The sequence below is a fragment of the Serinus canaria genome, chromosome 3 (assembly GCF_022539315.1).
Source record: "Serinus canaria isolate serCan28SL12 chromosome 3, serCan2020, whole genome shotgun sequence".
Lineage (NCBI taxonomy): Eukaryota > Metazoa > Chordata > Aves > Passeriformes > Fringillidae > Serinus > Serinus canaria.
In genome coordinates this window covers 99209230-99223958 of record NC_066316.1, presented here as the reverse complement: position 1 = coordinate 99223958, position 14729 = coordinate 99209230, and the positions used below count along the sequence as shown (strand labels likewise).

Below are 14729 nucleotides of genomic sequence, written 5' to 3'. Positions count from 1 at the left end.
GAGAGAAATAGGGGGAGCTACTATGAAAACTCACTGTGATCTACTGCCTTATCTCTTTGAGAAAAACAGCCAAAGGGGAATTTTTTCACAATTTGCTTCAATGAGGGATGAGATAGAACACAGTATTTTGTGCTTAACAAGTTTACCACTGTGATGCATACACTTTTCTTTCTCTTAACCCAATTACACAACTTAATTTACTGCACTGAACATTAGTGTCTTCATAAGAAAAAGAATAATCATTTGGATTCTAAACCTAACACACACAGAATAGGATTCAGCTGAACATACAAAAGCATTCAGTGCCCCAGGGCATCCTGTCTCTCTTCCAGCTGCCATTCCAGAAGCCACTCCACACATCCTGGGACACACATACAACCATCATCAGCAGATTTGTCAGCTACCCTAAGAAACCTAAGCAGCTATACTTTTTTTTTAACATACCAATTCTCTCCTCTAAACTGGGATAACTCTCATAATATTTTGGAGCTATTTACATCTTGCTATAAACAGACATTTATTATCAATGATATGGAGTTTGTATTTATGATATAAAAACTGTGCCAAAAATGGTAAAGACACCCCTTGACACTGAAATCTGTTCTCCTCTCACACAAGTAATCACAGTTAATCTTTAGCTATTTGATAAGCAATGGGTAACACTGCCACTGAGAAAAGAGTGGATCTTCTTACCGTGGCAAAGACTCCCCTTGTGGATCCATCCCACTAAAAATCAATATGCAAGGCAAACCTTCCAATTCCAAATAGGTCTGTGGCCTCCAGTCTACATCCTCAATCTTCTGCCAGATCTGTACAAGGTAGAGAAACCCTGTTGGACATATCTATATGCTGGACTTATCTATAACTTTATATATTTATTTATTTATTTATTTATTTATTTATTTATTTATTTATTTATTTGAGATATATCTGTATCAAATAAAAAACCAGAAACACATACTTTGTCATCCATTATAATAATCCACTTGTACAGTGGAAGAGACGCCACACAGCAGAGCCAAATTCAAAGCAGAGAGTGTTCACAGTTTCTAGAGCAATTCAGGAAGCAATCTGCCTGCTGTTAGTCTGAACACATTGGGACAGTAGGTTCCAGCCTGAAAAGCCTCCCAGCTTCCAAGCTGCATAGATAGCACTGAGACCAGGGCATATGACAAATGTGGCACAATGGAGAGTAAAGCTGAGCAAAAGTTTTGAGGGAGAGAAGAGAATACAGAGGCTTCTTGAAGCAGATAATGTATGGAGGTCTGAGTTCAAGGAAGAAAATAAGCTAGAAATGAGACTTTTCACCTTAGAGGAACAGGAGAAAGTTGGAAGTGTTCAACACACACCACTGTCCCTATTTACAACCCTCTGGAGTCTCCCACTATCCCCTAAAGCTATCAGTTTTCCTGGTAACTTTATGAGAAATCTGACAAGTCCATATATTGTTTGACTGCTCAGCCTCAGGCTATATTGCTTTACTCACTAGTCAGTCCTTCCTGCTGTAAGACTGATCTACAGATAAGGAGTATCTATGGTATGATCAACAGTACAACAACTTGCCTCTGACATCTGCTCATGTTCCCCTCTATACATGTCAGAGAACACAGTCAGGATGTGACTCAGAACTAATACTGATTTTTCAGAGTAAGTGATGCCTAATTAATAGCAGAATGAGATCAGCATAGGCTCTGGATCTCAAATGACTTCATCTAATGTATTGGATCAAACAGAGTAAACAGTATAACATATGTATATATATAACAATATTCTAGAGGAAATACTTTTTTGCTTTGGTGATCAGAACATGGTAATTTTATGAAGAGCAAAGGACACCTTTTTTTAAACAGATGACCCATGATTCTGGACTTCAAGGATATAAATTAATCCATAAACCAAAATATTATTCAGAAAGCATAAAATCCCAAACTGTGAACACCAGGGTACTCTAGGATCCATAACTACCATCACTGATCAAGCAAATAGGTCTTCCTGTGCCCTGCTAGTGACAAGAATAATTTAACTATCAACTAGTCACTGATTAAAATTTTTTTGCACTGTGATGTTTTTGTGAGAAAATTCAGCTAAAACAGAACATTTTACTTGACTTTTTAATGTATTTCTCATAGTCCCCTTAGATAAAAGCATTTCAGCTGTTTCTGAGGGTTGCTACTGGAAGTCAAGCGCTAACTGTATTAGTTAATACTTCACTGAGCATTAACCACAGGCAGGACAGGAAAGGTGTCACAGACAGTATGTGTAAAAGGTAAAAGTCATGCTCCTCACAGCAGTTTTTGTTTTTACTTTAAGACTCCACACTTCAGCTCATGGCTGTAATTGTCACCAGTAAAATCTCCCCACCTACCCATCTGAGGAAGCTTCCCAGCACATGCCATTCTGCAATTTACCTTTAATTGTTCCACGAAGTGCTTCCCGATTGTGATTCCTGAATTAGGATTTCCCAGGATTATTTCAAAGTTATCTTCAAGGGCTAGTCTTTCCCTTACATTATACAGACGTTCATATGCCACTGCAGCCAGAGGGATACATGGAATTCTCAACACTACCATGAGGCCGTGGCCACTAGGACATTGCCTTGAAGAGTTTATGAGATTTTGGGTGATTTCCAGAGTTTCAACTGAGGTGTAATTCTTCATCTGAGAAAGACCACACACTGCCATCATAGCTGCAGAGTAGTGTTGGATGAGGACAAAAGTCCTTATCACTGCACTGTGTAATCTGGGGAACCTGAAATAAATGGTGAATTAAAGAGTTTGAAAGGGTGACATGAAAAAACTATTTTTTACAAAATACAGTAAACTCAGGACTTTCTCCTGTAACAAATCCTTCGTATCTACTATAGAACAGAATCTCATCAATTGCAGTTGTACAGTACTTGCAAGGCATCATTTCACAATCAGAACTGGTGTCTCTTCATTTCTCTTCATAAATATTTCTAAGCAATAAGTCCAGAAAGGTTACATCACTTTAGTTTATCCATACCTTACTGCTGTTACAAAATTTATCACAAAATATTAGCTGAAGCACTCAGTAATATCATCACTCAAAATGACATTCTCTTATCAATAAGAATAGTATTCTGAATTGTGTGCCATTCTTAAGGGGCAGAGAGAGATTGGGTGTTTCTCTTGTTTTCTTACAGAAGCCCTGAACCAACTCACTCTTGTGTTCAAGAGGACTGAATATGTAGGCAGCAACCAATGAGCACTTCAACTTCCCAAGGCCAGCTACACCCTGTCTCAATCTCCAATTTATGGAAAGGTGATCCATGGATATCCAATAGCTTTCTGTGTTCTGATTTTCACAGAAATGAAACGCAGGTGCACAGTAAAAAGAGTGCTTGCTATGGCTTGCTCAGAAAAGTGACTATGGCTTGCTCTGAAATTTTTATTTCTGATTTATGTGTACCTGCCACAGTGATATATCTGACTTCTCTTTGTGTTCCAAGTGCAGTATACTCAAAATCAGTATCAGCCAGGGTCAGCAAGTGATAATATTGGACAAAAGTGAGAACCCATTTAAAATTATGTGATGATATAATGGTAGATTATTACAATATAGAGGAGTTACAGGTCACAACAAGAACACATTGTAAATTGGGCTAAGCAGTGTGCATGCTCATAGTAAGAGACAGCCTTAACTGATGGCACTGCAGGCCTAGTATATACTAAATACATAGCAGAAAATAAGAACAGGTGAAATGCCTTGTGCATATGTAAATAATGTGTAAGACAGAGAGAAGTAAAATAAATAAATAAATAAAATTGTCTTCTAGCTAATAACTCAAGGCCCTAAAAAAGACTTCTTAAGTTTCCCATGTTAAACAAAGGAGGCCCCATACCTCTTTCCCAAAGCCATGGCCATTGTTTCGAAAGAGCTGTCGTACCGAAGCAGTGGAATACTGTGTCCAGAGAGGGTGGACTCAATGAATTCTGACAGTCCAAAGTATTTCTTGTTTTCATGGTATAAATCTACACCCTAGAGGAAATGAAGCAATAAAAACACAAGGACAAAGTCTATCAATAATTAATTTATGAGTGATTAACCATTGGTATCTTGATATACTTACAATCACATTCTCTAATAAACATACATCTACTCAGACATAGTAAAACAAGAAGAGAAATAAACAGAAATAGTTATTTTGAGAGAATGAAAATTTGACCCAATTTTTCCTCCTTTCTTTCTCTCTCCCCACATATCCATACACACAGACAGACCAGCTATATGGACTAAATATGCACACATAAGAAAAAAATCCATGTATGTACATATATTTATGCAGTAATGCACTAGAGACAGAACTGAAGATGATTTCCATTTATGTAGCTCAAAAATATTTAGCAGAGCGACTAAGGTTTATGGAAAATATAAAAGGAATAAAGAAAGCTAGAAAGGATAAGAAAAGGAAAAATGTACTTGCCACAGACTGAACAGGATGTCATGCAAACTTCACTCTTGTTTACAAAAATCATGGGGACTTCACTGTTTTATCAAGCACATAAATGGAAAATAACTTATGAAAAGCTCAGAAAAGCACCTCAAAGCATCCATCTTACATTGCTGTATGAAGAAGGCCAGTGGATCTCATTGTAAGGGCTGATGTGAGTATGCTGTGTCTGCAGTGCGTAGGGGAAGGAAGTCACATGGAGGGTCACAATATTTGGTGCCTCTTTCACCTCCCTGCAGTTCAAGAGTCTATCAACAAGTCCTGTCGACAGTTCTGTTTGAGGATAGAGACTATGCACAGCACTGCAAAAAAAAGAAACCCAAAACTCTCCAAAGTGATCAGCAAAAGGGAATATTTGTATCAGTGAAGCAGCTTAAACCTGGATGTGAAACCAAAGTTAAAGGAATTTAGGACTCTTCTTTTACCCTGAAATTGGTGCAGAGAAGAAAATGAAAATTATTTCATTGCAAGTAAAAATTTCTTTGAGTCTGATAAACTCTCTAACTAGCAAATTACCAATCCCTTGCAGCTACCAGAATATGAGAGATAAAGTAGGAAAGGAAGCTAACGTGGAAGTTACCAATAGACACATAGTCCTGTAGTAGCTTTGGTCAGATTGTTAGTGCTGCCCTTAACAAAGGATAATTCTAACCTACAAAAATCAAGATAGAAAAGTACAGATAATAAGTCAGTATGATAAAAAAAGAGAAAAAATGAAGAATAGTTATTCTTACAGGAAATCACAGTTTCACAGAATACTGACAGTCAATTCCTTGCTCTTGTGCAAAATTTCAGTCCAAATCCATGCTATTTAATTTTTGGCATTTACCAGCCTATATAACTTTATTAGATATAAAACAGAGTTAAGCAGCAACATAGGTACTTCCCTACCACTCAAGGAATAAAAGAATAAATGCCTCAAAGGCTGGGACAGCTGGAAAAGTCCATGTAAGTTCCTAAAACAGGGCAGCTGAACAGGAAACCCTCAGATGCAGTTTCACTGAAAGTCATCATTGCTAACCAGTGTAAAAGACAAGTCCTCACTTCATTCACAAGCAAGATTCCAGTGTTTGGTTTCAGAAACACTACCACAATCCCAAAGTTGGAATATGGGAGTTTAGAACGTTTTCCAATCTCCCCAAGAACCTCAGAACCAGACAGCAAAAGCAGCCCCACTTCTCAGCTGGCAGGTTGTTGAGAATCTATGGAAACAGAGCTCTGTGAGGGAATTATGTGAGTGAGCTGATGGGGAACTTGGTAAACACTGGACAGGAACTTTTCTCTTTCCCTCAGAACTCTACCTGGCATCACTAAGAATCCACAGAAACTTTCAATTCTTACAAATCAGTGATTTTGGATAGAAAAGAATGGCAAAACTTCCAGTCAGTTAAAAAAACAGGCAGCAGTGTTGGCTCACTAGCTTTCTACTCACTGGGTTGAGGTTTTGCAAATTTTACAGCCCAGAGGACAATAACAGAGAATGAAGAGCTCTGTGTACTTTCACAGGAAGCTTTACCCTGAACAAAGGACAAACAGCCAAAAAAACAATAGCTGTGGCTGAAAGTAGATAAGAATGAGGAGGAAAAAAAGCTGAAATGTTCCACTGAGGCACAATATAATAGGCAGGGTAAGAATAAATCATGAAGGACGTTAAAACATGTTTATTCCATGCATGGGGAGGCAGAGTTAGCAGAAAGATGAAAACAAAGATGAAGGAAGTGATTAATCTGAAAACTAATCTTGAGAGATAATGCAGATAATACTAATTTCTCTAAAAGCAAGTTACAGTTTACTTACCTCATTAGATCCCAGTGCGCATGATCATGGATTAGGACAAACAGTGTGTGTGGATTCTGCATAGAGTTTTGTAAAAAGATTTTGAATTTAATTTGGGCTTCTGCATCTAGTTTCATAACATACTGTTCCACTCTCTGCTTTGTAAGGTGTTCCTTTTCTAATCCAAGTTCTAATAATATACCTAAAAGAACAGAACAAGTGTCAGTATTTCTGGATATGAATATATCTAAGAATGTTGTGTAAATCTAAAATAAAGCTAACTAATGAGCACCTGAGTGCCAGAGATGAAACAAAGTCTGTTGGTAAGTCACTTCGGAGGGTGGAACACAAATCAAGAAATCAATTTTCTCGAAGGAACCCAAATCAAGATTTTGAGTGCTGGAGTCAGCAATTGAGCAAATATGAGACAGCAATTTCTGAGCCACTGCCAGCTGGAATGGACGAATTTGATGTCGTTCAATCTCATAACCTGGAAAAAGGCAAAATTCTGTTTAGATATATGCCCAAAGTCTAATCTAATGTAAAATGTTAAGAGTCTGGCGAAGAATAACTGATCTACTCTTCAAAGTATTTTGCTTACTTACACGAGTTCATTTATGAAAATCCATAGAGAATATGCAAAGAAATCTTTCTGCATTTGGACTTACTGGTCCTGTAGAGTGTCTGAGACCTGAAGGTGAATTTGAACAATAGCATTCTGCTACCAGAGAAGTACAACTTACAGCTACAAACACTGTAATACCCAGTGGAATGAAGAAGAACATCCATCCGTGTAAATCTGAGTATTCCAAGACATGAGTTGCAGTTTGGCTCAGGACCTTTGCCTTCTGGGCTCTGCCCAGAGAGATCTCACTGTGCACCCAGAACTTGGTGTCCAGTACCCTATTCTGTTACCTCTTTAGAACATCCTCCTTACTCACTTGTACACACAGCTGTTCCAGCTCCATTCACTGCTGTTGGTTTATTCACTGAAGCAGAAAGTGATGAAGAGATGTGCCCTTGGTTTTCTTGATGAAATTTTTCCAGCAAAAGATCAATGTCACCCTCTGTCAAATGGAAGGGATAGTGGAATAAACATCCATGTTAATAAGAGCTGCATTTCATATTGATTTTGTTTTGTAGATCTTAAAATCTTTATATATATATTTTCTAGCTGTCCTTGGCTTATTGGCTGTTTTATACAGGAACCCTCTTGTTATTTTCTATTGCATCTCTTTTTACAGAGTATCACTAATAAAATGAAAACCAGAGCAGAGAATGACAAACCCTCTCTGCAGACCAGCTAATACATTTATGGAACATGGTAGAAAACTAACCTTAAGGCCCCGATGCAACAATGACATGAAACTGGCTTAGTTTATGTTCAGACCATGGATCCATACTGTTCATTAACAAGGATTAAAAGAAAGTTGAGAAACATCTGATAAACATTTTTATAACTAACATTTTTGGGAGCAGAAAGAAAAATAATTTCTAATACAGTCAAAAGAAAAACACAAGTCAATGCTGAAGCAAGCAAGGTATATTTTATTGAAGTATTGAAAATCTGCAAACATACCCATTTCTATATAGCAGGGGCCCTACTTAGATATGAAAGCTATGCAGAGAGTACAATATGCCTGACCCAGGCATTAGTATTTTCTCAGCAGTTGAAAATGTCTGTTTGAGCATGTCTGCAGTGAGCTCAGAAAGGCAGGGCCTGTCCTGTGTAGAGCAGTCCAGTGAATATGGGTGGCAACTATTTTTAGGACGCTCATTTACTTGTTCTGATACACAACAGCTAAACAATAACAACTAAACAAAAATGTTGCTAAACAACAGCAACTGCAGAGACCTCTATGACTCTCTGTGGTTCTCTGCTTTTGAGGACCATACTTTGAAGACACTAAGATAAACAATACATAACTACAAGATGATTTAAGGAAAATGATATTCCCTTAAGTGACCACTCAAAATATCATGACACATTCAGAAGGGTTCTTGTGATCTATTTACCAACATGATGTGAATGGCAAAGAAGACTGTGACATCCCATTAATCCTGACAAATATGCTGCAATTGCCCTAGTTGTGATTTAACTTTCCACACAGCTTGATCTATCCCCAGATAATCCTGCCTGTTGTAATTCTCAGTACACTCACTTAAAAAATGATCCAATCTCTCTGCAATTTCCCTCTCTGTCCCAGGCATCCCAATCAAGTTTAAAGTATGGTACGTGTAAGGGGCAAATCCCACCTTTCATAAAATAGCTCTGATCTATTCTGCTCTACATGCTTAGGGCAAAAGAATTTATACATTCATATGCATATGGACTTATGTAATGTAAGGATGGATTTGCATAGCTAAGAATAACATGCTCAGCTGTTTGCTGGCCTATTTTTATGAAACCAATGGATTTTAGAAACAGGCTTTAAGGAGGAATTTCAATTCAACTGTACTTTTACAACTTTGTCCTGCATTTTTCATGTATTTCTAATAATGTCTTCCTTCTGGTAAGGAAATGAGCACAGGTGTTTTCCCAGACTTAGAAAATTCAGGGATTTGGAAACAACTCTTTACAATCTGTTAGGTACCTGGGCAGAGTGTGCTAAAGAAGGACCCCAGAGTTTCCACCTTCCCTGTGACCAGCTGATAGTTAACTTCTTTTTGGTAGTCTGAAGGACTGAGCATACTCTCAGACAGAACTCTTGCCTGATACTTCCCTAAAAGACAAAAAAATAAAAAAGAAAAAATAATTTTGCAAACTATTCAAACTAAAGTTAAGAATCTTCATCTAAGTCATAATAAAAATACTCTACAACTAAATTAATACCATGCATACAAAAATGGCAGAGATGAGTCTTTTATGTCTCCAACACATATATTCACCAGACACATATAAAATAGATTTATGTTTTACAATTCTTTGTATTTCATTCCCAGTTTGGAAAGTATTTGTTGATACAGGATAAAAAAATACCATATAATATTGAAAGGAACTGCCAATTATCTTACAATCACAATGAATCTTTGAATGGCCATTCAGATAATTTCTTCAGTCGTGAGCAGGTTGTTGAAGGGAATGACACTGAAAGACCATCTTTTAGAAGCTAAGGAAAGCTTCCCTGCAGTTGCACAGAGCAGGAGAGCTTTATGCACTGTGTGTGCTGTAACTCACTATTTCTTGTTTGCAGCCTTGTTGGCTGAGATGCTTTGGTGAGAAAATGGGCAATGCAGGCAGAAGGTGGTTAGCTGGGGAGAGACCCAACTGTGCAGGGTCAGCTTGGCTTCATCAAAGCCCATTACTGGTTGGCCAAAGCTCTGCTTTGTGAGGCAACTTACTGGAACTCCAGCCAAATGCCTCACAGCACTGAATAGCTCTGGTTTGCAAGGAGGTTCATCCTTGGGATATTACCTGTTATCACAATGCAGGAGTCAATGGCTCGGTTCCTACTGGCACATATGATCACCACATAGTTTGTCTTTATTAATTTCCCTTCCATGAGGAGCTTAAACATTTCTGACAGCCCTTCTGCCAGGGAGTAGCTGCACTCAATGATATGGACACTGTCATTACAGGAGCTGGCTGCCAGCCCTGCCAGCCAGGGCAGCTGGGCTGAGGTCACTGGGGTGATCTGGCCAGGCACCTGGGGGAAGGGCTGGGGAAGAGCCTGCTGGTACTGCCGGATTTCACACAGGTGGGACTCTCGCCAGGAGCGCATGAATATCTGCTCCAAATCCTCAATCAAAGGGACCTGGTCTGCAGCTAAAAAAAAAAAAAAAAAAAAAAAAAAGAGGGGAGTATTATGAAACAATTAAACAAAACTGTTGAATTAAAAACTTTTTTAAACTATGCTTCAGATTCCTGCATGACTGTTGCCTTTAGTAGATGAAAAGCAAATTTTTCATTTTGAAATACCTTTGTGATACTCAGATAAAGTATTTAAGAGGTTGAGTGCTGCCTGTCTCAGCATAATTTGAAACCACAGATTGTCTGCAAGAACAGTGAATAACAGCTCTTTTCCTTTAATTTTCATTGCTGAGGTCTCAGATGCAGAAAATAAACTTTGTATGTTTATAACTCAATCTGTCTGGCCTTCAAAACATAGTCACTTCATTTTGTTGCATGACCATGAATGAAATAGTTTAATATCATATTATCAAACTCATATTTAGTACTGTCCTGCCCTAACATTCCCCTTCTCATTTGCCTGCATGTGATACATTCAAGGTGCTCTATCTGGATGTAGAGCAATCTTACCTAGTTGAACAAGGTAGTAGACAGTCAGTAACAGCTGCATTTCCTCAGAAATAGGCTGTATTGTGGATGCACCATATTGTTCATATGCTCTAGATAAAGACTGTGAATTTCTGTAACAGGTGTACAGCAAAGGACTCACTATCACATCATTAATGTTCCCACAGAGATATGGGAAGTTTCCATGACCTACAAAATAAATGTATGTACACATCACATTAATTTTGTCATTTTTCATATGTGCATTTAACAGTTTTAGTAGTCACACTCCTGAAATGGATAGCGTTTAGGAGTGAGATGTATCTTTACATCTCTTGCAAAAAATAGAGGCCTTGTTTGGGGTTGGGGGGTTTACCTTTAAAAATAACTGGCTTTGCTTTACAGATTTTCAGCAAGTTGTCAGGAACTGAGACTGGTTCTCCTGAGCCCACCATTGGAGAGGAGGCTGGTCCCACCAAAGCAGAATGTGGTAAAGATGACAGGCTTCCTCCATCTGAGATTTTAGACATATTATTACTGAAGTTAGGTCTGGTAATGATTTCCTCAAAGAGAAGTTATTCAGAATCATCTCACACCCACATTTGCTATCAGTATTAACTGCTTTTTGTGGCTCCATCAAACAGCTCATGACCTGTTACTACAACCCACACTATTATGCTCAGTGTCTTGGAGGACTAATTATGTCACTGCAACACTGGACAACACATATGCATCTAAAGATTTTGAAATGTTTATTTATAAACAGCTCCAGGTAGGAATGCATAAATAGAGAGACCTATGTGATATTGTGTAGTTGTGATTACACATGTGGTTATGATTTGTGAGTTCTATGTGATATATTTAGTTTCACTCCTTCTAAACAATTTTTATTGCTATAAGAAGAAAGAAAAAAACAAGATTCCATGTTTGCTTAGGCATAATTTCTTTATGGTAATTTTAATATTAAAAAAATAGTACATTAGAAGAAAACATTTGGGGGAAACTGGGTTTATTTCACTGCATGACACTCTTGTCTGTATCTAGACTATAAAACCCAAGTGCCATGAATGTTATGACAAATGATTGAAACAATGAACAGTACTGCTATCATGGTCCTGAGTTATTATACTAATTTTAATATTCCAAAGGCATTTTGGTGTCTAAAAATGGACCCAGGTATCTGTTGGTATTTGTTAATGACTAGGTGACTGGAAGCTAAGGACAGTTGGCTCAGAGCCTCAAAATCAATGGAAATAAAGCAGCTAGGGGAGCACAGAGAAATCTCTCATATGAATCTGCTTGTGTCTTTAAAATATTGCCTCTTTCCCCCCATAATTTTCTGAATAATGAGACAATATCATTACTTTGGGTATAGCTTACCATTTTTAACTCTGTTTGAAGTCTGTGGATTGAGCTGCAAGTTCCAAGTTTCAGTGGATGATGGAGATTCTGGTGACCAACCTTTATGGCGCTTTTTTGGAGGCCCTGAATTTGTTAATGTGCCTAAATGTTTCAGAGAAATATTAGAACAAAATGCATATAGGTTTGTGCATGGTAATTCAATATGTTTTGATAGAATGGATGTATTTATGAGTATGGTAATAGAAAAGGTCAGGTCTATGAATATAATAATTTTGTGTGGTTTATTTTACTTTGTTGTGTCCTGCTTAAATTTCTTGAAAATTTCTGGTGCAGAGAACTCCTAATTATCCAGATTTTCCTTATCTTATACCAATGTTTTCTCTCTACTAAGAAAAGTACAGTATAAGTACAGTAAGAGACATACTAAGAATCCTTAAAAGTATTAATATTTTGAAGTCAAGACTGTGGGCATTTTGCTCCTTTTATTTCTGAACACATGTCACAATGTTACATGTAACTTACTGAAAAATAATATTCCCAAAGGTTTCAGAGTAACAGTAATAAACATCTGAGTTCTTTTCAATAATTTCCTCATTTACAGGATTTTTGCCACTTCTTGCTGATTCCATCTTCGGTTTTATGTTATTCATATTAACTCCTATCAAACTACTTCTACACCTTCCTCCTACCAAGGAATAGCTTCAATTTTTTTTTTTTTCTGTGAAAGCAATTTTCTCACAGTTTCTCTAAGAGATCTTGATGACTAACTTCTTTAATTTTCTTTCATCATTTTCTTGAGTCTCCTTGTGCACTCCTGCAAACTCCTACAATGATGAGCTTCCACTAACATCAAGTATTTCCAATTATTGCAAGTCAATGGTCCTCCAGGAATTGCTCAGAAACTCACAGGACTGAGCTATTTCTGTTTCTGGACATGACTACACCGAGGTCATACCACTGCTTCACCCTGCCAAGGCTGTACCTCCTGGCAGAATAGTTAGTCCCACATAAAATGCGAGGCAATATAAGAATTTAATATAAAAAGTGTGGGTTTAATTTTGAGAAAATAGTTTAATTTTAATTATTAAAATTAAAGATACCGCCGAGGCCTTCAGATCTAGAAGATTGTTCTCTTGCAGACCCTCAGACACAGATGTCCAGTGACTTTGTGCCTTACACTTTTGCCACACGAGGGCAGCCTTTTGCCATTTTGCTGCTCATCCTTTCACTTTATTTCTTGACATTGCCTGGGACAGAGTCACAACATACTTAGAGCAATACAAAGGATTTTTTATTTGACAGTGCTGCGCTTTTTCGTGCAGATATGTTGATATGTGAAATTAATCCTTCTGAAAAGAATTAGCAATAATGTGCTGCTGCATGGAAAAAAGAGATTAAGAGCCTGAATGGGTAGAGAAGGAGAATTTGTCCGTGATGCCCGCACGGAAACTTGGAAAGACTTATCCTAAAATAGAGCTACTGTTCATCTCTAGCCATAGTGAAAACTAATTTTCTTCCTTAAACAAGCCAGTGACACAGTTTGTGACAGAAAACAATTAACAAAAATCATGATAATAATGCTACAGTGAGGACAGCTTATTGATATTGGAGCCAGTTGCCAAAGTCTAGCTCTCCATCTCAAGGTGAACTGCAACAGCTCAACAGAACTGCAACAGGAATGATCCTATGAGTGTTTACTTATAAATATTTCTTAATTCCCTTCACAAAATCTGTTGGTGTTATCGATGCAAACTGACACATTCCTTAAGAACCTGGACACAGAATCTGGTCTGTGTCTCTATTAAATTAATGAACTGTAAATATGAAGAAAAACATCCAGCTAACATTATGAACTGTAACAAAACTGTGGCTGAAAACATCTAAAGAATTTTTTTTCCTGGAAATTAATACAGAAAATGGTATTGTGGTCAGAAGGGACTTGGAAGGGAATGGTAATTTGTATTCATTCAGGAAATTACAATCATAATATAATTTGTTCAATGCTTCTGTTATACATATAGAGTTTAAGGTTATTAAACAACAAATCCATACAGATACCTAACACTGAAGGTCTTGTCAGAGCAGACAGGTTATTTTTCATCAGCTGTTGTTTAGGTGATTCTGTGCCATTATAAACTGCTGAGCTGAATGCAGCTGTTGAAGGGATGTGATCTACGGCTGCAGCTGACAAGAAAAAAACCCCAAAGTGTTCACATCAAACATTTCTGGGTCAAAATGCTCAGTTGATACAATAAACCAATCATTTCATCATTTGCTTTAATAGAACCATTGGGATCTGCTCAAGAGTGAGTACAATGCTGAATGAAACAATCCACTTCTGATCTCCTACTCCCAATTAAGTGCATGAGCAAAATCTGATCTTCAATTAAATGCATATGTCAGAAGCTGTAGCTTCTTTGCATGACCCTGGCTCTTACATAAAGTTTACTCAAGAGCCAGGCAAAAGAGAGATGTTTAAAATTCACTAAGCCTCCATCCCAATCCTTCTCTAAGATTTTTGAACTATGCTGCATAAAAAAAAAAAAAAAAAAAAAAAACCCAAAAAAACAAACAAAAAAACCCCCCAAAAAAACCAAAAAAAAATGGGAGGTGTTCTCAAGCCTAATATTTTTGTAATTAATGTAGCTTTTTTGTAACATCTGAGGAAAAAAAAGGCAATCTGTTCACCTGTTCTCACAAAGAGATTGGTGATTTTTCTGGAAGGGCACCAGTATTCCAGATCATGACTATTTAACAGGTTTCTATCTCACACAAAGAATATAGAGAATATAACCACTACACATGTGCTTCAGCTCAGCTTTCCTAAGTAAAAACCCAGGAAAAACCTGTAATAGTCACAAGACACTAAAGAGCTGTTTTCAT

The 14729-nt window shown here is 37.4% G+C and overlaps 1 protein-coding gene across 1 annotated transcript in view; it reads right to left on the bottom strand.

Moving 5' to 3' along the window:
* Positions 1 to 14729, bottom strand: part of GREB1 (growth regulating estrogen receptor binding 1) — an 88092-nt gene that overhangs the window by 27652 nt on the left and 45711 nt on the right. Inside the window, exons 7-19 of the mRNA XM_018920887.3 lie at positions 13905 to 14030; positions 11865 to 11987; positions 10861 to 10998; positions 10509 to 10694; positions 9663 to 10013; positions 8842 to 8970; positions 7189 to 7314; positions 6540 to 6737; positions 6269 to 6449; positions 4581 to 4773; positions 3863 to 3999; positions 2409 to 2748; positions 694 to 809 (exon numbers count right to left, since the gene is read on the bottom strand). Coding sequence (XP_018776432.1) covers positions 694 to 809; positions 2409 to 2748; positions 3863 to 3999; positions 4581 to 4773; positions 6269 to 6449; positions 6540 to 6737; positions 7189 to 7314; positions 8842 to 8970; positions 9663 to 10013; positions 10509 to 10694; positions 10861 to 10998; positions 11865 to 11987; positions 13905 to 14030 — 2344 coding nt within the window. The remainder of the gene's footprint in view (positions 1 to 693; positions 810 to 2408; positions 2749 to 3862; positions 4000 to 4580; positions 4774 to 6268; positions 6450 to 6539; positions 6738 to 7188; positions 7315 to 8841; positions 8971 to 9662; positions 10014 to 10508; positions 10695 to 10860; positions 10999 to 11864; positions 11988 to 13904; positions 14031 to 14729) is intronic.